The sequence below is a fragment of the Alexandromys fortis genome, unplaced genomic scaffold, assembly GCF_014885135.2.
Source record: "Alexandromys fortis isolate MF-2015 unplaced genomic scaffold, M_Fortis_MF-2015_v1.1 scaffold_7, whole genome shotgun sequence".
NCBI classification, from domain to species: Eukaryota; Metazoa; Chordata; class Mammalia; order Rodentia; family Cricetidae; genus Alexandromys; species Alexandromys fortis.
Genome location: NW_026067920.1, coordinates 17,614,454 through 17,638,231, shown reverse-complemented (window position 1 = coordinate 17,638,231; position 23,778 = coordinate 17,614,454). Strand labels below are relative to the sequence as shown.

General features: G+C 44.3%; 1 protein-coding gene across 3 annotated transcripts in view; it reads right to left on the bottom strand.

The window, feature by feature from the left end:
• Positions 1 to 21,231, bottom strand: part of Egfr (epidermal growth factor receptor) — a 173,170-nt gene extending 151,939 nt beyond the window's left edge. Inside the window, exon 1 of one of the 3 annotated variants that reach the window (XM_050141264.1) lies at positions 20,897 to 21,231. In XM_050141264.1, the coding sequence (XP_049997221.1) occupies positions 20,897 to 20,984 (88 nt within the window). In that variant the 5' untranslated portion in view covers positions 20,985 to 21,231. The remainder of the gene's footprint in view (positions 1 to 20,896) is intronic. The other 2 variants (XM_050141265.1, XM_050141266.1) reach the window with 2 other exon arrangements.
• Between the last annotated feature and the right edge of the window lie 2,547 nt (positions 21,232 to 23,778).

Genomic DNA, 23,778 nt, shown 5'->3' with positions numbered 1-23,778 from the left:
GGCCTCCATATTCCTACAGTGTGTTATCCTGATTCGCAACTCAAGTCCTCCATTGTATTTTCAGTCCTAACTTGGAGGCAATACTTTGGAAGTAGATAGCCAGTAAGTGTGAGAGACGGCGTCCATTTCAGCTGAAGGACGTTTTAGAGATAGATACAGCAATCAGATGGACAGGATGTAGCACCTTCTGTTATCATTGTTGAATACCAGTGACTCTTACAACTCAAGGCTAAATGAGCTTGTTTTTTACCGTCTGTCTTGAGATAGCAGTTTATACTTAGTTTCATGGCCAATCAAAGCCCGAACTATTCTTTAATGGGATATTTAAGTTCTGTCTTTGTTATAATTTTTTGTCATGTACTTAAAGCTAAGCTATCATTTTAGTCATGTTATCATATTTTGTGAAAAAAAATGGCTTACTTTCCACTAGTAAGGGGACTTTGAAGTTCATCTATTACTCTGCCCTCCTACCGGTTAATTCAATTAAAATCTATAAAACAAAATTGTAGCGCTAAATGAATGGTGATTACTCCCTCCAGGAAGTGCTCAGACTTTCCTAGCTGAAGAGGTCCACCCTGACTGTCTGAAGCTATAATATGCATTTCCTGGACAGTAATTCAATTGTAATTCGTCTATTACTTCCTTAAAATTACTTTTAAACCCATAGACTTCAAAGATGATTTCTCTAAAAAAGAGCGCCTATGTAGACAATTGCCACGCTCCTGTGTGTTCAGAAAAGGCCTTGCACGGGCTTCTTTTCTAGGTAGTACAAAATAAGTGTACTGGCAGCCAATGAGAAAATTTACGAAATGCTGGTACTGCATCTAGGTGTGTGTTGGTCTACATACATGAGTCCTTGCCAGTAAACAAAGGTAAGTTAGGATTTCAGAAGTTTATTTGGGACACACACCTAAGTGTGTTAAATATATACAATAAGTATATTCATCTGGTTTCTTCTCTGATGAATCAGACATTGCTAGGAGTTTTGGGCTGAGCATCCAGAGTCTCAGGATCACCCCAATTTTTAAGCATCACTTTTGCCTGCTGTCATGACTTACACCGTGCATTACTGTTAACCTTAATCAATAATGAATCATTTGTCTGCATCCTCTGCCGAAGTCAATGACCCAGTTTGGTCTTTCTAACCTGGAGCAAGACCACCAAGTGCCACATTCCTGTCCTTGTCAGACACTTCCAAACAGGACTCTGCATATTTCTTCTCATGCAACTGGCTTACTCCAAGGTGAATCACAAAAGTTTTCTATGTCGACACAAGAAACATCACCTGGCGATTTTCGAAGTTTAGAACAGAATTCTAATGGTTCCAAAGACCTCTCATTTATTTAACAGTGTAAAATACACAAAGGTGAAAATTTCCCCAAGCCCCCATAAACAAGCTCATGTAGGCATCTACACCTATTTAGTCATAGCCTGAAGTTTTTCTCATACATGTTGCCCCAAAAGCACAGTAGCTCCCCAAAAAATCAAGCTGATACTGAAAAACAAATACAAAGAAAATCTCTTTGCTGTTGTTTCAGAGTAAGAAATGAGGTTAGAAAAGCACACAGTAATCCTTGAGAGCAGATCTAAGAGGGTAGTAATGAAAGAAATAACATGTAAGGACCTAATTCACCCATTTCCTAGTTACCAAAATTTGTGTTTCATGGGGGAAGAAAAAGAACTTTAGAGGAATTACACAATTGCACATGTCTCCCAGCTCCACCTTTTTCTCATAAACGATCTCTCAACTATAGATGTGGCTGTCAGGGTCAGCACTGCTTTGAAGAAGTGCAGCACACATGTAGCCTCGTTGTTTTGAAGTTTGCAAACAGTTTAGCACACAGAGGCTTAACCCACTTTTTACATTTCCTGGAAGTAGAAGGAGGAGATGTCCTGACCTCCACATGTCCAGGCTCCCCAGATAGCCCTGCAACCAAACATGTCAATGAGCAATGTTCCTTGCTTGAAGAGGGTATAATGTACCCAGCACTGAGCACGCAGGGGACTCTAAACTTATAATCATCATCAGAAAGAAGTGAAGAGAATAGTGTGTGTGAGGGGGGGAGGGTGTAATCACTTGTTTCCACAAAGAGAAGTGAACAAGAGAATACTCCAAGAAAACCCTATTTCTCTCCCCGTGCTCTTTCTTTTCCAATAGCTTAGACACAATTTCATATTTGCTCGTCTGTTCAGGATCATAGTTTATGGACATGTTTATCAGCTTTTACTACTATAACAAATAGCTAAGACAATCATCCGACTGAAAGAAAAGACTTAGTCTCACTGGACTCCAGTCTCACTTTTACAAGTGGAATATAATGAATGAAGTCTGGATTTTAACATCTTTAGGGATAGAGAGTATACTTCCTATGCAACCCAGAGTTAAATGTGGAACAGTATGCAGGAAGACTTTAATTTCTGCTGCTTGAGTAAACTCTCCTGAAAAATAAAATATATGCATGTATTCGGTTCTTCCAGAATTTAGTAAAGTGAACTATCCCTGCTAGTTTTCTAGGAGAAAACTGGCCCATTGCTTTACTCTTTCTAGTCCATGGCCTTGTAGAATGACAGACATCAACGGTGGGGAGCACGTCTTTAAGGAAGCTCTCTCAGTTTATGTCTGGGGGTACAAACAAACAAACAAGAAGGGTGCAGAGGGTCTTCTCTCCTCCTGAGCCAGCCAATGACTTAAAGACTTTCCATCTGGACCTCCCGCCCTCGACAATGGGCTTCATTCCAGATTGTCCTTCCTGCCTTTCCTTGAACAATCTCCTGTTCTCAAAATCAAGGTATTCTCACCCTAGTCTCAAATCCTTTTTCAGACCTAGGAATTGATCCTAAGAATAAGCTGTAAGCCCTGAGCCATGAGCTGGATTAGGGAAGACCCAAGGGTGCAAAGACTTGGAGAAAGGGAAGGTGCCTTGTTCCTCCAAGTTGCCTCCTAGTCTCATCTGCATAGCATGGTTTGCCAGTATCCACCTTCAAATCATCATTCACACTGGATGCGGCCTCCCAGGAAGGAACACACAGGTTTTCCTCTTTTCTCTTTTTCCCGTGTGAATTAAATCTGAGAAGACAAGCTGCTTTGACAATAAAGACAGCTTATGCTACAGCTTCACTATAAATGCAAATGGCTATAACAATAAGACCGCTGAATATCCAACCCATCTTGGAAAGATCCAAAAAGTTTTGAGATCCACCAAGGTGCTAAAAAAATTTTAGATTTCAAAGCATTTTAGACTTGAGACATTTTCGGATTCAGATTGTTCAATTGGTGATGTCTAAGCAAATATCTCACTTTTGGAACTTTAAAATCCAAAAACACTCTAGTTTCAAGCAATTCAGATAAGGGACACTCAGCTTTAATTACACACCCCGCAATTATTAAGTTACAGTAAACAATGTTGATGTCCACACAAACTGTCAAGAGCACACAGATTCTCGGCTCTGATTTGGTTCTATCTGAACATAGAAACTTGAAGCTGTCTATTGCCTTGCCTTTATCAAGCAATCACAAAGGGAAATAAGGCTGTGCTCTCATGATTATTCAAATAAGACAAAGTATGTCACAGACCGTGTGAGAATAACAAGGTGCCCTGCCAAGCAAAGGTATGGGTAATAGCTCTGGATGCTTTTAACATATTCAAGGCCTCTGACCACCACCCTTGCCCTCGGTGCTGGGGCATTCACAAACCACACGGGACTCAAGTCTTAGAAATGGAATGAAATGAATGAAGTATGGATTTTAATGTCTTTAGGGACAGAGATTATACTTACTATGTAACCCAGCGTTAAAAGTGGAACAGTATACAGGAAAAATTTAATGTATGCTGATTGAGTAAACTGTCCTGAAAAATGAAATATATGTATAAGATTCTTCCAAACTTTATAAAAGTAAACTATCTCTGCTAGGAAAGCAACACAATGAATGGTTTCAGGGTATGGTAGGTGTAAGAACCAGGGCTCAGAAGGCTGGGCAGACACAGGAACTCAGCAAGCTGCCTGAGGATTGACAGAGTCTCATGGCTTTACTCTCTGAGTTATGAGCTTTCTTGCTCCACAGAACCAATGCTCTCGCTCATTTTCATGTGTCTATCTGACTATGGTTCCTCTGAATAAGCAAGTTGAAGATACATGGGAAGGGGCAAGGAGGGGACCTGTGTGTGGGTCCTTGCAAGAGGACAGTTTCTCTGCCCTTTTTGTAGTTGCCTAGTGTCTGTGAAAATATGAGGCATGCAATTTAAACACGGGGTGTTATTTTGTTGCTAGCTTCTTTCAGACCCTCTCTGTATCTAATTTGAAATGAGCTAGTGTAAATTGCAGCAACAATAAGAGGGGTGTCATTTTGAGTTCAAGATCTCTTGTAACTCTTTATCTCCAAAGAAAGGCCAGGTTGCTTGCTTTATGACTCAGATAACCACTACTACTTTATAGGAGATTGTGAGCTTTCAGACAACATTGTGACTTGTGTAACAATTTTTATCTCTTTTTTTTGTGAATGGGGGACAGCATGTGTGCCATGGCAGGTGTGTGAAGGTCTAAGGACAACTTTGTAGAACTGGTTCTCTTGTTCTACCCTCACACGACACCAGGGCTTCAGCTCAGGGTCTCAGGCTTGCAAGGTAAATAGCTTTGCCTGCTAAATCATCCCATTAGCCACCCTCTCTCTATCTTGTCCACCGAGCGGCACTGTACATAGTCTTGATTTTTTTTTTTTTTTACTTTTACAGCACAATTCCATGTAGAAAAGAACACAGAGAAAAACATGTAGCTTTAGGAATGTTTCAGTACCTGCACATATCTTTGTACACAACACCTAAGTCAAGACACTTGACATCACCAGCTTTCCAAAGACCCTCACCTCGCACCCCTACACTTGAAGGAAGGACAGAAACTAATCAAGAAGTACAGGGTGAGTATAATGGCTCAAGGGCCCCTGTGATTTGAGTAGCACATCAACTTAGCAAGTACCTGCAACACGACATTGTTTGTTCAGTTCGCCTGTTCTCTGCCCTGGCTCCGCCCCTGTCTGCTGCCCTATGTCCGCCCCCACCGCTCTCTTCACACCTCGATGGCCTTCAAATATCACAGGCCATAAACTTTTCCTTAAAAACCTTCCATATAGTATTGTCACATTGCTAGCCAATGAAAACAACAAGTTTCTCTGGCCAGGGTTAATAATAGGCAAAGACATCGGCATAAAGGCGCACAACTCTTCTGCTAAGATGACACATGGAGAGAGGACAAAAGATGACACAGAATCTCTATGAAGAGTTTTTGCAAGCTCCTGGACATCTACCATTCTTTGATGTCTAAAATTTCAGAACTCAGGAGGCTGAGTAGGACCACGGTTTAAGGCTGGTTGAGCTATATAATAGTGCCCTATCTTAAACAAGACAAAATTGCAACTAGAGTTATTGTTACCCTTCAAAACTACGATTCATAGTCATATAAATTCATCTTCATTATTTTCACATTTATTTCCTCAAACCTACAAGAGCAGCCTTAAATTCTCCATTAAAAAAAAATTCAGGGCCTGTAGAGATGTCTCCAAGCTTAAGAGTAAGGGCAGCTCTTCCAGAGGACACAGGTTTGATTCTCAGAACCCAAATGGAGGCTTCTATCATCCATAACTCCAGCCCTATGTGGATCCATCACCCTGTTCTGGCTTGTCCTGACACTGCACACATGTGGTGCACAGATATACACTTAGCCAAAACACCATATACATAAAATTAAAAAACTAACATACATCAAAAATAAAAAATACTCTAAAATAAGATGTAAGTTCAAAATATTAAGCTTGAACAAAATGCACCTTGAGAATGATCAACTCAAAGCATACAAACATGACTTAAAATATACATAAGCCATCACTGTATTCCTCCCTCCTAATCATATCTTTTTATTCCATTTCTAAAATTTCAAAAGTAAAATGTTTACCACAACTTTAATATTGGTAAAAGAGGTTTTGCTTTGTGACTAATATACAATAGTAAGCATGCATGAGGATGGAGAGATGACCCCGTGGTTATGAGCACTTGCTGCTCTTTCAAAGGATCTGGGTTTGATTCCAAGCACCCATGTTGTGATTCACAACCCTATGTAACTCCAGTTCCAGGGGATCCAGTGGTCTTCAAGGGTACTGAACCAGAATGGTGCACAAACACACATGCAAGCAAAACACTCATACACATAAATTTTTAATGCATTGGGTATATTATATGAAGTATATTGATCTTTTGTAAATTTTTGTTAAAATCTAATTGGAAAAAATAAATGAAATACATTCTCTTATTTAAAAAAAAGAGGTTTTGCTACCCCAAACCAACGTGTTAAAATGAAGTGCGCTTCACTTTGTGGCATATGAATTTCCAAATAGAACAAAGACTTCAAAGTATTTGACCCCACCCACCTGCACGGCTGGCTGTTAAAACCTAAAAGTTCCACAAACAATGGAGACTCACAGTAAAGGGATAGACCACCCTTCCCACATGTGTAAACCACACAGCTAATAAATCTTCAGCCTGTTCCAAACAGCTAAGCTGCTAGCAATGCCCAGGAGGCGTTAGTGTTAGCTTTTCCATTTTTGATGTTTCTTGCAACAAAACAATTTATTTTTACTTACAGACTTAAAACACCTTTAAAAGTAACAGTATATGGTACTGGTAGGGAAGAAGTCGCCATTAAATCTTAATCAGTCACCAGTCTGTACACCACATGTGTGCCTGATGCCCACGGGGCCAGAAGAGGACATCAGATTTCGGAGTTATAGAGGTTTGTGAGACATGATGTGGGTGCTGGGAACTGAGTACCGGTCCTCTGCAAAAGCAGCCAAAGCTCTTGCCTGCTGAGTTATCTCTAGAGACCCAAATCTGTCATTTTTGTGGTTCTATGTGGCACTGGTAATCATTTTTTCTTATAAATGAGGCAAAGAGACAGGCAATCTAGGTCAGTTTGAGAATAGACCCCGGTGAAAGTAACTCTCCTGGGGGACGAGTACGGAGTGACTCAAAACTTGCTGCATGGCAAGTGTTGAGTGGTCTCAAAGGTCTGTGTATTTATGGAGTGTACTCTTCAGAGTGGTGCTGTTGGGAGAACGTAGATTTTTTTTTTGAAGTGTATCCTAGTGGAAGGGGTTTTAGGTAAGTGGGGATGCAACTTCAAAGGAGACTGTTTTAGAGTTTCTGTTGCTGTGAAGAGACACCAAGACCATGGTAACATTTCATTGGGTTAGGCCACTTACAGTTTCAGAAGTTCAGTTCATTGTCATCATGACAAAGAGCAGGGTGCAGGGCGCTGTGGTGCTGAAGCAGCTAAGAGTCCTACATCTTGCAGGCACCAGAAATCCGACTGTCACACCTAGTGAAGCTTGAGAAAAAGACAGCAAAACCCCCAAAGTGACATACTTCCTCCACACCTACTTCCGAGAAGGTCACACCTCCTAATAGTGCCACTCCTTTAGAGGGCCATTTCTTTCAAAGCACCACAGAGCTTGTGAGGTCCCATTTTCTTTCTTTTTCTTTCTACTTCTTTGCCGTGTGATTGGCAGCTTAGCTTTGCCACGTGCTCCCCGTCATGATACACTGCCTCCCCACAAGCCCAGCGCAGCAGAGATAACTGACTGTAAGCTGGATCCAAGCAAACATTTTATCTTTCTAAGCTAATCACCTCAGCTGTCAGTTATACGGATAAAATTCACCAAAGTGGTTGCAAGTACACTAGGCACAGCCTGAGCTACTAGTTAAGTCCAGATCAAATTGTCCTGGGAAGAGGAATAGACATCTATTCTTGTCTCTCTTGAGGAAGTTGGTGTACAGCTATGTATGCTAAGCACCAAGGCAACACGTTTGCTTCCCTCCGTGTCAGAGAAAGACAGTTCAGGGGACTGTGAAGAGCCAAAGGCTGTACACCTAGAAAATGATAGGGCTGTCATAGCTATGTCTGCTCTGAGGACAGTGGGGGAAGAGAGAGAGCAATAGAAGGGAGTAGGGTTTTCTATCACTCGTGGTGGAGTGTCACTGGAGACAGCACAGGATGGGCTATGCAGGGAAGGAAATGAAGGGTGTTTAAAAAACTAGTTCAGTACTATATAGGAAATTAGTAAACAAAACATTGTCAGGAAGACCAAGACCCAGTGCAGAAGGGAAGATAAGAGGTGGTGGATGTGTTCTGAGAGGCTTTTAATGGGGCCAAGGGTCAGTCACCAAAGTGAAGGGCAGAATGAAGTTGAACCCGTCTCCTGTCGGGTCTCAGGAAGTCTCTGACGAAGCAACCAGAGGGCAGAGATCTGGGTAAGAAGTACGGAGCTGCTGAGCTCTCTGGAGCTCCCTTTCCCAGGCGTGAGGTGGGTCGGGATACCTCTTCTATAACAGGGGTCACAAAAGAGTCTCATTGAGGACTCTGGAGTGAGTTCAGTACTCCCTACAGTTACGTAGTGACCATGTGGAAAGTTCGTCCATTCTCTCGTGGTTCCCGCACTTTACAAGGTGAATGCATGGGGGCCCACACAGGTTTACCACGTGGGCCACTGTCGTTCTGTACCCGCAGACTCGGTAGAGTGCTACCAGGGTCACCCCCACCTGTTGCTGTACTGCACTTTCCTGTACATCTGGAAAGTGAAGGTTAACAAAATTCTGATGAAGAGGCTACACCCCCCAAAATTATATCATAGATAGCATATTTGGCACAAGCATTGTTTGGGGGTACTCATAGTTTAGTTCCATGTGTACATTCACTATTTGTGCTTACAAAAAACCTAACATTTGATAGATGCTTGACGTAGTAAGTTCTCATTGCTTTTTCTAGAACAAAAAAGATATCACTCCTAGCATGGCTTATCAAATGCATTTGCTAGGCTATTGCAATGGTTTTTATTTTGGGGAATAACTTATAGATGTGATCATTTTGCGACAAATTTGGAGTCAATGGGAGTTTTCAAACACCTGTCTAGGGACTCTGAACTCTGCAAAAGTGGTTTCTTTTGACCACTGGCATGGTGAGTTAGTTCCCTTTATCCCACAAATGTGGGACATCCCTGGTTGAGTAACTGTCCCTAGTATCCTTTCCCTGTGCAAAATCAAGACACTCATGGCTGTTCTTGCCATTTTCAAAAAATGAAAATGCCATTCTATTTCACAACTAGAACATCCAGACGTAGGTTCTGGAAGAAAAGCAGTTCTGGGCAAGCCAGCAGGCACCTGGGACCAACAGATGACCAGATGCGTTTGCTGTAGAACAATAATAGTGATTATAATGATAGAACATTAGATAGACAGAGTCCAGACAGAGGTGCAAAGCCAGCCTTATCAGCCATGATCCCAAATAGCCACTTATCCTGGATTGGAGTGTAGGTTGTATGTTTATGTCATGGTTCCTCTTTGTCCCACAAGTTAGAAGCAATTCAGAGCATGTCCAGATTCTTATTATACAAGAGAGCCAAGAAATCTGTGCAGGACACTTAGAGGGTGGAGGAAACTTCGTTTTGTGCAGGCGCACTTGTTTCCTTGGCGACCATTGCACCTGGACCAGGCTATGCCAGGCTGCTTCCTCGGGCAGACACTGCCTTAATGATTTGATTGTTCTCTCTATCTGCTAAGGATGACGCCACTAAGCCGGCATGTTTGACGTCTTTTATCCAAATGTCTGGGTATTAATTAGCTCCTATCTGCTCCGTTGCAGGATACTCTTAACTGATCTGGGGGGCCTTCTCTTGCTTAGCAGAACTTTCCTGTGAGCGTGACGGGTGAATGCCACGAGGTCAGCACTCCTGTCCATACGCTTTGTGCCCTCGGAAATTCTCTTTGAATAAAAACTCCCACTTAGATTCTGTTCAGAAGTCACTGTCCAGGAAAGGTCTGCTCGGCTTGCCAGGCGTTCTGCACAGCTGAGCTCCCTGCCACGGCAGCTCACCCGTGATGACTGCTGCATCCTACCTCTTGGCTCATCGTGAGAGGTGAGAGAGGGTAAAGCCACAGAAGAAACGAATGTCTACTCTCTTCTCAAAAGAAGGCTCAAGGAATTCTAAACTTTCTGTGCTCTAAAGAGGAGTTTTCAAAGGCATACACACAAAACTAAAAAAGAGAAAGACGACACAGTTAGCAACCCCCTTCCCTTGTACCCTCTCTTTCAGTGGCTGCTTTAACATGCAGCAGACCTTGAATATGTGACTTTGAATCATGACTACTCTCCTTCTATTGTATCTATCTTATATTTCTGTCCCCAGCAACATTAGGAATATTTAGTGGCTATTGCCATACATATTGCCCAACAAAACTGGGGTTCTCTTCTTTTTTTTTAAAGCTCAAAGTTTAAGAACAATCCTATGCCATGGGCAAATAGAGAGGTCAGATAATTACCCATCTGGGACCTTTCTCACTCAACTGTCTCTCCCCTGGGTCAGGCATTTTACTAGGTTTGTATTTAAAAAGGTAAACTTGAGGTGGAAACCCAAATAAGTCTACCTGACCACTGCTGCCCTCTTCTTCACCAAATTGCTCAGCTTTCTGCTCTGCCATGGCTGAGCAAACTTTTGGTGACTCAAGAAAAGAGTTTTTGCAGGTAGCTTCTGCATCCTTTCAAAGTCCAGTTACTACAGCTGCCTTGCAACCCACAAACTCAGCCGCCTGCTCACTGAGAGCATTTGTGATTCCGAGATGTTCGTTATCTCGGGGTTGAGAAATCAACCTATCTTCCCAGTGACGTTCTCTGAACCGACAACATAGGACAATAACCAAAGACCCATTGCTCAACTGAAATCTGGGACTTTCCCCGATGTCACGTGACGGTCGTGAAGCCTGACCGTGCTTTGCAGGGATTTCTGCTGGAGCCCAGAAACTTTCCACTGTGAGGAATAAGGAGTGACACAATGTTCCTTCCTTCTCGGGGAAGGAAAATAACACCGTGCTTAGACGTTTCCTTGGGGAACGCGACCGTGCCATCCAAGAGTGATCTACACAGGTCACATTCCACATTCCATTCATTCGACCAACAAAGTTCCTCAGGGGATAATATGCTGTGTGGAGCAGTTTCTCCTTAAAAGTTGATGCTCACGAGTCTTGCCCCAGACAGAATAGTTTGGATAAAGGGTATTATGTAGCGAACAAACCACCCCTGGAGTGTGTATGTGTGTGTGTACAATTTGCTGTCTCATTTCAGAATTGCCGTTTCAAAATCTACTGAGCTTAACTGTGTGCTTCTCTTTAAACTATAGAAATGACCCAATGACCCCTATAGACCCAGCAGCTGAGTGGCCACATGTTGCCACAGACTTTGCTGACCGTCCCAACAGCTGAATCAGTTCCTTTGATCCTCATTTTTCTTGCTAGTATTTTTAAGCCTGTTGGACTGACAGCAGCTACGGCCCCCAAAGAAAATAAAAAAAAACCATGTTTTTAATTTCTAAAGTAAATCTTGGGTCAGCAAGATGGCTCAGAGGATGAGGGTGACTGCTACTAAGCCTGAAAACCTGAATTTGATTCCCAGGATCCAAATGACTCTTCCAAGCTGTCTTCTGCCCTCTACACTCAGGCTGTGGCAAACACACACACACACACACACACACACACACACACACACATGCACGTGCACATGCACACACATGCACATACATGCACACAAACACATGCACACACATTCATGCACACATGCAACCCACATGTAGCCATGCACATACACATGCAGGCACACACACATACACACACAATGAATAGTGCAACTTAAATAAAAAAGAAATTGAATATTTTTGAAGTTTGCCGATGTATTTCCCCATATCTTACAAAACAAGTAGTTGAAACACATTATAAAGAACAATGAAGATAAGAAAATGCTTCAAAACAAGAAGAAAAGTGGGGAAGGCAGCAAAACAGGGCAGGAACAAGCACAGAACCATGCAGAAATTGCAGGTGGGCCTGACACGGTAGTAGAAATGGAGCACAATTTTGAAGAACACCTTGTGCCGATTTTTCAACTCTCACGCAGACGAAAAGTGATAGGATCTATCAATAGCTCAAACGCGGTGATGATGCAAAGGCGGAGGAGGAAGGAGGAATCTTAGGAGACAGGTCAACTAAGTATGAGAAGCACCCAGCACCACGCACGATGCTGACCAAAGATTCTGCCTGAAGTGTGAGGTCTTCACTTCCAATGAGTGCAGTTGGCCAGTTTGTGGGATTGTTGGCAGGGGGTGAGGAGTGGGGAGCCATGTGTGCTCAGTCAAACCTCTAAGGTGCTATGGAAATGCAAGGTGTTGTGATTACTATGACGTCAATATTTAGCATCTAAATTACAGGACAGAACACTTGCTTTTGACAAGTATGTGTCTTACATTCCTGTGTGTGGATTGGCTTTTCAATTCATGGGGGTTTCCAGCCGCAGGGAGCTCTAGGAACTCCTAGTTTAGTTACTTTGTGGAAACTGAAACTCAGAAATTCTAGCTAGCGTTCTCTCCCTTACAGAGGCATCTCTTCCCAAAGAATGAGATGTAAGTACAATGCATGGTTGCATGAAAAACATTTATGAATAGTGAACTTGACAAGCGACTTCCTAATGTTGCTGACCAGTTTTCCAGTCATTTGTCATCATCTTCCGAAGCAGTCGTCTGCTAAAATCCTCCCTGCAGTCGCTAATTCAGAGCAGCTTTCTAGACAGAGGGAGAGAATCTGAAAAGGAAGGGAAGGTGGAGAAGGAAGAGAGGGATGTAAAAAAAAGCAGGAAGGTGGTGTGCTGTTTTCATGGCTATGTTCCATACATACAGCTAATTGAAAATCAGAAAATTGTCAGGAAATCTCAGAGCAACTATATGGAGGGATTTCTGATTATCTATTAACTATATTACAAATCAAAGCCAATAGAAAGTTGTGGAATGCATCGTATTTTTAGAGAGTCTTAACATTAGTAAAACATCTTTAAAATTTAAAAGATTTTGAGTTTTTTTTTTTTTTTTTTTTTTTTTTGAGATAGGGTTTCTCTGTGTAGCTTTGGAGCCTGTCCCAGAACTTGCTCTGTAGACCACCTGGCCTAGAACTCACAGAGATTTGTCTGCCTCTGCCTCCCAAGTGCTGGGATTAAAGGCATGCAGCCCCACCTCTTGGCTAAAACTTAAGAGATTTTAAAGTTTAAACTTTTAAAGATTTTTTTCACCATTGAAAAAGAATTATTCTCCATTGACTACAATTTGTTTTCCTGCAAGTCAGTTGAACTTAATCAAAAGTTGATGACATTAGACTCCCTGTGGAATTATTTTCTATATAAAACTGAGAGGGGCCTGAAGACTATGGCTCACTGGGTTAGAGTACTTCCTGTGCAAGCAAGAGGATCTGAGTTTGGGTTCCCATCATCCACACAAAAAAGCATGGTTAGACATAATTGTAACCCCAGGATCAGAGGGTTGGAGGTGGTCTATCCCAGGAGCTTGTTCCTTAGCCAGCCTCACCAAAATGATGAGGAATTGGTGCGACACCCTGTCTCAAGAAAAGTTCCCCTCTGGTCTCTGTATACACATGGGCATGAGCACCTACCTGCATAGGTAAGTGCATGCAACACACATATATAGCACATTCCAAACATGGTTTATACCACATATACACACACACACACACACACGGTGGGAAGAAGAGAGAGAATGGATGATAGGGGCAGGGAAACGTTTATACAAGCACATGACCCTGGGTTTGATCCCCGGAACATACAGAAAAATGCATGGCTGCATAGATGTACGTCTGTAATCCCAGCACTAGAGAGAAGGAAACAAAGAATTCTTGCAGCTTGCTGGTCAGCCAGCATAATCTAATTTGCTACCCCCAGGCCAATAGTGGGTACAAGGTGGCTCCTGAGGAGTAATAGCAAGGATGACTCCTAGCCTCCCTGTGTGTGCACACACATGCACACATATACAAATGTATACAATACATTCCTATACACATATACACATGTGCCACGTGAATATAAAAGGACACTATTTAAAACATTATTGCTTATCTTTCTAATGTTGAGTCATTAGAATTTATGAGTTAGTAAATGATTCCTCTAGATGACTGTGCTCAGCACAATTTTAAGCACACACAGTGGCTAATAAGGTATGAGAATAAACCAGGCAGTGAGTGTATAAAGTCTAGAAAGTTACGTGTGGTTAAATTAAATCTCTCCACCGCTTGTAGGCATTCAGTGTTTTCCTTTACATAAAAAACAAAACGGGTTTTGACAACTGAAATATTCTAGTTGAAAATCTTTTGAACTCCTTCAAAGTGACATTAAATTCTCAGGGACACCTGTCCTTGAAGATTTACACAAATTTAATAAAAGATTTTTTAGTTTTTCTAATTTTGAGATTATAATATAATTGCAAACTTTCTTCTCTCCCCTTCCAAACTCTCCCACTTCTTTTTTCCTTCTCTCTTTCAAAATCAAGGTCTCTATTTTTATTGTTACTGCATGCATATATATATACATATATTTCTAATATTCAAGACACTAAAATATTGAAAATTTTATGACTATAGGCAAATAAACCACAACATCCAGCTTGTCACATACAAATTGCATTTTGTCATGCAGCAAGGTCATCCACAATGCATCAATGTTATCCCAAAGTGGAATATAGGAGGGGAATATTCCCAACAGTCTTAACATTACACGAGGCAACCCAGCTGCTCAAACAGTTATGACATCACCCACTCAACCCATGCACACTCAGTTTAGCAGGAAAACGGTCTGGTATCGCATTTCTACCTTCAAAGTAAAATCCTTTACAAATTCTCTCCAACACCTGCAAAGTAGACAGAGGTCCTTAGTTACCTTCCCATTCACACACAGGGACAGGTGACAGCTACAGCCCCTCTCACACCCGGGGACAGATGACAGCTACAGCCCCTCTCACACCCGGGGGACAGGTGACAGCTACAGTTCCTCTCACACACAGGAACAGGTGACCCAGCAGGAAGGCCAGCAGCCATACTTTTCTTTATTTCTTATGAATTTACCTATTTGTTTCTAAATGATCTGCGCGAACAAACAGGTGAAGGTCTACAACAAATGCATGCTCTAAATGCATGCTCCAAAGTAGCAGTCATTAAATTTGGGGGCGCATGGTGATTTAATATGGACTCACTGTGCCTCTCGTTAAGGAGACTTTCCCTCTGATTCCTGTAGCAGGAGTTTCATAAAGCATGTCAAGTCATTACTTTTTTGATTCCTCGCTAGGTGTAGGGGGAGAATGCTCTTGTATGGAACACTTTAAAAGTTTCCAGCTGCAGCCTAGAGATTCTAGTCAATTCTTTATAGGTTCTTGCGGCATTTTTTAAATAATAGTGTTAATTTTAAAATGTGAATTGAGTCACTTCTCACTTGGGCGCTTTACTTTTGACAAAGTAGCATTCTTTAAAGTGCTTTAGCAAAGTTTAAATAGTTAACATTCACCGTAATAGACTTCGGGGTTGCTGAAGGCCAGGGAAGGTAGGCTGCTGGGAGGTGCTGGGACTAGAAGAGCTTCTACATGCTTCCTCTTCTGTTTGAGATCAGCAAACATCTTGTGGAGACTCAGTCAAACTATCTCTTTTTGAGAAACTGCTCCTATCTGTCGTGTGGGCAGAATTGGGCCATCCCTTTTGTGTGCTCTAATGGAAATCTCAAATTACATCTGTGGTTAAACACTGCCCTGCAGGGCACTGCGCTCACATACCTCTGCCAGCTCAGCCAAGGTATAAGTCCTCTGTAAGCATGCACCATTCTCTCATTCCTCCGGTGGATCCAAAATAGCACTAGATGTGTTTGTGGGCATGGCTGTTCTCACACCTTGCCATGCTTATGAACCGCTTAGAAGGCCATTTGCTTGAGACAGGGTTTCTCTATATAACAGCTATGACTGTCCTAGAACTCATTTTGTAGACCAGGGTGGCCTCGAACTCACAGAGATCTTTCTGCCTCTGCTTCCTGAGCGCTGGGATTAAAAGCATTTTCTAACATGGCCCTGCATTAGAAGGCGTTTTGGTTTTGTTACTATTGTGTAAAATAGTGATTTGATGCTGTCTTAAGGAGTGAGGATCTGTACTGAGCAGTGTCTCATAATTTATACACATTATGGTTTCAATATATCCACATGCCTATTACTTATCAGTTCTTCTTCTAAACTGCTTCTAAGGTGGATAACTACAAATAAGCCTATGTTAATACAGAAAGAAAGCGGAAATCCATAGCCCTGGCAGGTTTAACACTGGTGTGAGCGATCATCTGAAAGGAGATTATCATGGCGCTAGGGGTTCTATGACCAATGTCATGAACTGAAATGGAAATATCTAACAAAGCAATGTAGGCCCTGTTGCTTTACTGGGTTCCTGGTTCATAGAATCCACCGCCTCCTAGACGTTTCCATTTCAATGCTTCACACTCAATACATCTAAACACTCAACTCATACTCAACTCCCGTTCTCTGTGATTTCCCAATTTCTCAGCCTCTATGCATGGATTCATTATCTATCAGGACTTCCAGGCAGATGTTTATGCCTTGAAATGGCATTTTGTTTCCCCTGTTTGCTCCCTACAATTCTCTGCCAGATCTCCTCTAGATTAACCTCCCAGTCTCTTGTCCAACATCCTCCTTAATCTTGTTTCATCTCATCGGTAACAGTCACCCATCTTCCTATTTCCACTGATACCCAACAATGAAGGCGTCACATTCTTTGGAGACATTAACCATCAACCACTTCCTGGTTCCTTAAGATTTGGCAGCAAGTCCTTTTGGCGAGAAGAAGGCCCAGAGTTGTGCTTGGGTTAATGGAGTTCTCCCTGAACTGTATAGAACACCCCTTCTCTTCCTGTTGCCTTGACCTATAGTGCTCTCTAGAACTTGAAGCTTAATGTTACCTCTGCAATACCTCCCTCACATGATCTCGTCTGTTTGGGGATTTTTGTTGGTCTCCTCCTCCTAAAATTAAAAGCCAAACTCAGTCTTGAAAACACATCCTTTATTCTGCGTAGATCTCTCCTTTCTTCTAAGACTCTGTCTCACATTACTTATTCTCTTTCACACTCTCTTCTACTAATTTTTTTTTAGACACTTAAAAGAAGATATCGAGAACAGCTCCTTCCCATCCCTCAAAATATAAAGAGCACAGCACAAATTACGTATCATGGCTCAAATACAAAGAATGGGGAAAAATAGTTATAGGTAACAATGTATGTTTTTATGCTCAAAAGACAAACACTAGGGATTAACTTGCATAATTGTATGGAGCACCTCATGTGTGCTGACTCGTCAGTAGCAGTGAAATGACATGAGGACAAACAAGACATTACAATGGTCCCAAACTGTAAGTCCCAAACTGTAAGTCGGGCCTCTTGTTAATGAAAAGCTGAATACAGTTAGCAAGGGTACTTGGCCTAGGTATGCCCTGGGAGAACTCACTCAAAAGTGTATACTTAGATTACAGGCATCCCACCCCATGACAGTCCCCACATGGCTTCCAAAGCAAACTGCTGGGATTGCTAGGAGTGAAAGGCCTTCTGGGTATATACATTTCACAGACGACCAGTCAAGAGGGCCAGACCTTTGACAGTGACAGAACCTTCAGAGATTAAGATACCAAGCCCAATACTTTGTTTTTGTTTGGTGAAAAGTTACGGATTATGAGGGTAAGTACACCAAGCCAGATGCAGCTGTTCAGGCTGTTGGCGCTACCTCCTGATGTCATGCTGCAGCACCGTGACTGTGAACACAGCAGACACTCAGAGTACAGGACTCCTGTACACATGGAAGGGCCGGTCAGCACTGTCTGACTAGTGGTGTCAAGAACCACACATCTTTAGAAGCAATAACAGAAATCATTAAGATCCCCCTTTAATCTCACAATGCCTGGCACATCTAACGCAGGCAATAAACATTTGCAGAATCTAGAAAAGAGATCCCTGAAGCCTGGAGTTTCAATGGGACTTCCCACCTAACCCAGACCTGGAATGAAAACAGGCTTCAGAAGGCTGGTGGCCTTCACTTGAGAACGCCATTTGATTCCCACTTCTGTTTCTCTTTAACCCCACTCTTCCACCCTGCCTTTTAGATGCCAGTGTCTTCACAAACAACACCGGGACAGCCTGATGTCTACAAGGTTCTCTGGTTGAGTGTCTCCTCATTTGCTCTGCACACAGGATCGTGTCCAGAAAAGTGCCTTCCCTGCCATCGTAAGGAAGGAGCTTGCTCAGAAAAGCCAAAACAATCCTGCCCAGATGTAGTGACTGCACTGTCCCTATCAAAGGTAACCCAGGAGACCACAGCATCCCCGAACAGGAGAGAAGGCCACTGAACAAGCAAACTTCACCAGACTGTTTCCTGGTCCCTCTTCTTCTAGCATCAGACCTGAGTCATTTACACACCTAACCTAGTCCGGACCTCCTACAATGAGGGGGTGGAGTTTGGAGGTGGAAGGAACTTGAATCTTGGCATTGCTGCTTACTAGCTGTGGGAGGAAATCACTATGCTTCCCTGCATGGTGCACAGGTTCTCCCAAACAGATGATGAGAGTTGCCAATCATCCCATGTGATGTGAGGATGGACAACACACTTAGAGCAGGGTCCAAAAGTCTTCTGCTGTGAGTACAAGTGATGATGGTACCATCGATCAGAAGGAGGGGTAAGTCCCAATTTCACTTAAGGGAGCCAGTCCCGAACAGAACCGACAAATGGAGCAAACAAATCCTTTATCAGCACGTTGTGGAAGGACGGTCTCAAGTTTTCAGTAACTTGCCCTTTAGAACTTAAGCCTTTTTATGTTACTTTAACAGATGAACATTTGTTTGTTACTTTTACTACTATACCCAGAAGCGTTTGGTTTTAAATGAGCACCGTACAGACAGGCGAGTAAAGTGGTATTTCTATTTTATCTGCAACGAAATCTGCAGCTGCTAAGAGTGTTCAAAACAGGACAGTGAAAGAGCTGGGTGCAGGAATGAAGTGAGAAGGTTACATGCTGGCAGCGGGGGGTGGGGTGGGAGGATGGGGGAGTGGGGGTCGGGCTCTAAGAGGGCAATTCAAAATTAGAAGACTGAGTCCCTCCTGTGGCCAGGGACAGATGCCACCTGAGAGGGCCCTAGACTTAGCTGTGCACAATTACTGGCTATTACAGCAGGGGGAGGGGAGCCTTTCTCCTAAGGTCGGTGGGAGAAAAGCTTTATGCTGATCCGTCTGTGAAAAAAAGCTAACCCTGCATTACTGACGTCACCCCTATTATTTTTTCCTGCACTGCAAGACTGCCCAGACTCCTGATAGCCCAAAACGGTGCTGAGGATTGGCATGTAGGCTTCCTGGAGATGTTACCCATCTTCTCTTTATGGTAGTGAGTCTCAAACCAAACACTCCAAAAAGTTTTTAAAACTAATTCTCACGACAGGCCAGTGCAATCTGAACATACCGAGTGGGAGCTGCACCGCTGGAGGAGGGGGTGTAGTTTGTTTTGCTTGTTGCTTTTTAATGCCAAATGATTTCATTGTGTAGTTAAGTTTGGGAAACTGAGTCTTACACCCCCTCCAACGAAAGCGCGCTCAGCACCAACCTCCGACTCCAACTCGGATGCCAATGACATCAACAGCAAGTGCAGACCTGACTCTTGGAACCCGAGCGGCTGGATTTTGAAATTGTGCAATTAAACCTTCCGAGGCATGTTTCTCATGTCAAGTGGGTTTATGGTCGGGTAGTCATGAAGCCAGACTTGTTCATGCTCCGTCTGGACAGTTGGCACATGTGATCCAAGGACATCAATCCGTTTCTTTTTAATTACGGGTTATATTTTGGTTGGCCCAATATCAATCACTTCATAAGGGCAAAAAGAAAAAAAAATTAAAAGAAAATTCCCAAGGGGGAAAGTCTCAGATAACAAGGAGAAAGTTAGCTATGGGCCTCATTTTGAAACACCAAGGGTGAAGTACTCACAGGGACCCAGCTGTCACAAGGCCCTCAGCCATAGAGTTGCGAAGCCAAGATATGCTACCAAAGACCTCGCTGCTGGGAAAAAGGCAAACTTCGGGGATCCCAGGATAGCAGTCACCCTGCGAGACTAGCTCCAGTCTGGCAGGGAGCCCTGGTCCCTAACTAGTGCACCTAGCCTGGCAGGTCCTTGATGTACTGTACTCTGTGGTCAAGAGGCGGGTCCGACCCCCCCTTCCCCGCCCCGCCTCCCCTCCGCGCCCTCTTTTCTGCTAGCCAAGAAGCTAATCGTCACCAACACACCATCCTTCCCTAGGGGTCCCAGGTGGTTAATGACAGAACGTCGCCCACACTTCCAGATCATTGCTGCAGCTCCACACCCGCGAAAGGGCAGGCAGGACTCCGTGAGACCCTTTGCGACTCAAGCCACCAGGTCCCGAGAGAACCCAGGCAAAGGAAAGAGGTGCGGGAGGGAGCTCTTAGGGACCCGCCTGTCTCAGAGTTCCCAACCTTGCCCAGGGGCGCACTGGTTCTTCCTTCAAGTCCTTAAACTCTGGGACTGTGCGGGTGGGACCTGCCCGCCCCGCGGACGGACCCGGGGTCTCTCTAGCTCGCTCTGACAGTCCTGGGCGCACGTGTGCGCCGATGCCAATCCTCGCTCCGCACCACGTTTCCTCTCCCGGACGCCTACTGAGCGCGGAAAAGTGAAGCAACTAAGTTGGGAGCGTCGGGAACCCCCGAGCGCACAAGCCGCGGTTCCCACGCTGCGCTGGCACCCCATCTGCCCCCAGCCCCGTCTCCCTTGCTTCGGCCGCCCTAGTCTCGCCCATTCCAGACGCGAAACGTCCAGTCCCTCCCATGGTCCCAGCCGATCCGGTGCGAGACAGGAGAGGAGGGGCAAGCGGCAGGGGACACAGAGTCCCGGTACCGACAACTGGGGCTAGGCGAACGCTCCCCGCTGGGGGCGCGGGCCAGCGGACACGCCCTTACCTTTCTTTTCCTCCAGGGCCCCACCTGCGGCGCAGAGCGCGGCCAGTAGCAACAGCAGCGCGGTTCCCGTGGTCCCTGAGGGTCGCATCTCTGCCCAGGAGAGGCTGCCTTCGGGCTCTCCGGGATTAATCCGATTCAGACGGAGTCCCACGGGCTGCGCGGCGACTGCGTCGGCAACAACGCGACCTGGAACTCAGGCGCCCGTCCAGGTGAACTGTCGTCGGGAGGCGGTGGCCTCCGGGACACACTCCAGGCGCCCTGGCCAGCCCGGGGGCTAGCGCACTGTGAAGGAAGCGGAGGAAGGCTGCTGCGCGCAGCGTTGGGGCTGCCCAGACGTCTAGCTCGCGCGGTTCGGGACGAGGGGAGGCTGGGCTGGAGGAGGAGGGACTAGTGAGAGGAGGAGGGATATCGGGAGGAGCGAGGAGGAGGAGAATGGCAGGAGAGAGGAAGCACTCGCCCCGAGGATCGAAAGCAGGCAGTGACCGGAAGGTGGTGGTGGATAGCCTTGGCCGCCACCCGACCGGGCTCTGGGACAAGTCCAGGCTGCGGGTAGCAGGGCAGCCGGGGGCCTTTGGGGTTAATTTTGGTTTGGGGACTCCTTCCCGCTGCGGTTCAGAATCTAGGCAGTTCAGCCAAAACTGTGTTAGGCTCCCCTCCCTCCCTCGGTCTGTCCCATCTTTTTCCTTCCTTCCTTCCTTCCTTCCTTCCTTCCTTCCTTCCTTCCTTCCTTCCTTCCTTCCTTCCTTCCTTCCTTCCTTCCTTCCTTCCTTCCTTCCTTCCTTCCTTCCTTCCTTCCTTCCTTCCTTCCTTCCTTCCTTCCTTCCTTCCTTCCAATTTACTGAGCCACCTCCGGTTTAAGCTGACTGAACCCTGGAGCCCAGGTTGGAAACTGACACAGATGGAGACACTACCCCCCTCATTTCCCCATAAGTCCTCCCGGAGAGCGGGATCTTAGCCGGGTCAGGCTGGCTTGGCAGCAGAGTTCCCAACCAGGCAGGCTGAGACCGGGCTTCCAGATGTCTGAAGTGGCACTCAGAAGTGTCCTTCAGATCCCATCAAGAACCCTCCACATCCTCTGAAAGGAGGGCGGCCAACTCCCAGAACGGAAGAGGGCAAATGTTTGCTGAGGGAATGCACGCGTGTTGAGGGACGAAAACATGGCGTTTTGGACACCAGGAATCAGTCAGGAGTCCTTGGAAAGCAAAGCAGTGTACAGAGGAGGCGAATTCCTTCGCAAAGGCGAAGACTTGACACCAACAACAGTTTTCATATCTTTAGAGCAGTTAGCAGGAACTCGAGCTAGCCATGCCGGATACCAGCAGGCAAATTGTCAGGTATAAGTTCTCCTAGAATTTGGCCAGTTGAAATGATGCTTCCCTGAACTGCAGGACTGTCAACTAAATTCTTTCAGCAAAGACCCACTAATATCCCCTGCTTCTTCTTCTCTATCGGAGAAATGTCCCCTCTTCCCATTTAGCAGCCAGAGTCCCTCTGTTCTTTGCAAAATCCCTTGGTCCCCTAATTTAGGCTCTTTTAGGCCTCCTATTAAAAGCAGTCACTGCTAACCAGTAAGTTCATGCCACCTTTGTGTGTGTGTGTGTGTGTGTGTGTGTGTGTGTGTGTGCAGCTAGAAGGGACGCAACCTTCTTTCCCACCCAGCAAAGAAAGGGCTGCTGCCCAAGTTTCGCAGCTGGCATCCTGAATGGGTGCATTTCACCCAGCCTGTGCAAGGCCCCTCTTCAAACCCTGAAACCCTCATTGTGAAGTAGAGCAGGGCATCTTAAACTTTTTCCACCGGCAACCGTTTTTTTTTTTTTATAGTTTTTAATGTGCCCTTGGGTAGGGATTTATCAAAAATAGGCGTGCAAACTAAATGTCTACTAATAGTAAATCATAATGTAACGTTAAGATAATTCTTTGACATGCATATAACTTTAGCACTTGTTAAAAGTTAAAGCAAATTTGCATGCAAATGAGGTGGAGTTGTTTATTATTACACAAAAACTAGATCTTGAATGAATACTCAATGCTGCAGGACATTGAGCATCTGCAACATTGCTTAGAGTTAATTTAATATTTTGGTTAATGTCCTCAGTGCATAAAATGGGAAAAAAGTATATTTAGGGCCATTTTGGAAATTCCATCCAAATCCCAAGCTAAAATTCAGTTAATATCTTTTAAATAAAATTCAAGACATTGGTTTTAAAAATCATACAGTACAACCCAAATACACCTATTTGAAGCTCTTATGCTAAGGGATGACGGTGGGAGAATATTGAAAGTTTTTGTTTTCTGTGTTATAATATTATTCGTCTACAAGAGCAGACAGCTGTAAAGTAAAGCTGCTGCCATCCATACTTCCCCGTAGCTTTGCATCTGAACTGAGTTTTGAGGCAGCACTTCTTGGTGCCCCATACTATCGTGCACAGAGCGAGGGGAGCATGGGGTGTGTATAGAAGCGAGACTGCTGTGAAGTGTCGTGCTGCACCCTGGAGGAACACTGCCAGAAACACCTTGCAGTCACTGTGTGTTTGGAGCTTTTGGATTCAATTTTGGTCATCACAACTCAGAAGCCTTTTACTCTTGCCAAACATTTTATCCCTTCCTCCCAGGGACACACACTGGGTGTGGGGGGGCACCCATGGGGGGGGGCACTCATGTGTTTGTTTTCTGCTACATGTTCCAATAACTTGGGTCAGTTTGTAAAGCAATGCAATTAATGGGGGAAATGAGAGGAAAGCAAACAAGAAATAGTGGAGCACAGGATAAAGACAGGAATGAATTTTAAAAAAAATTGCAGACAGATTTTAAAAGAAATCTATTTCTTCGCTTATAGAGGGCCACGAACCTGGCTTGAAATCATATTTTCTATCAAGGAATAT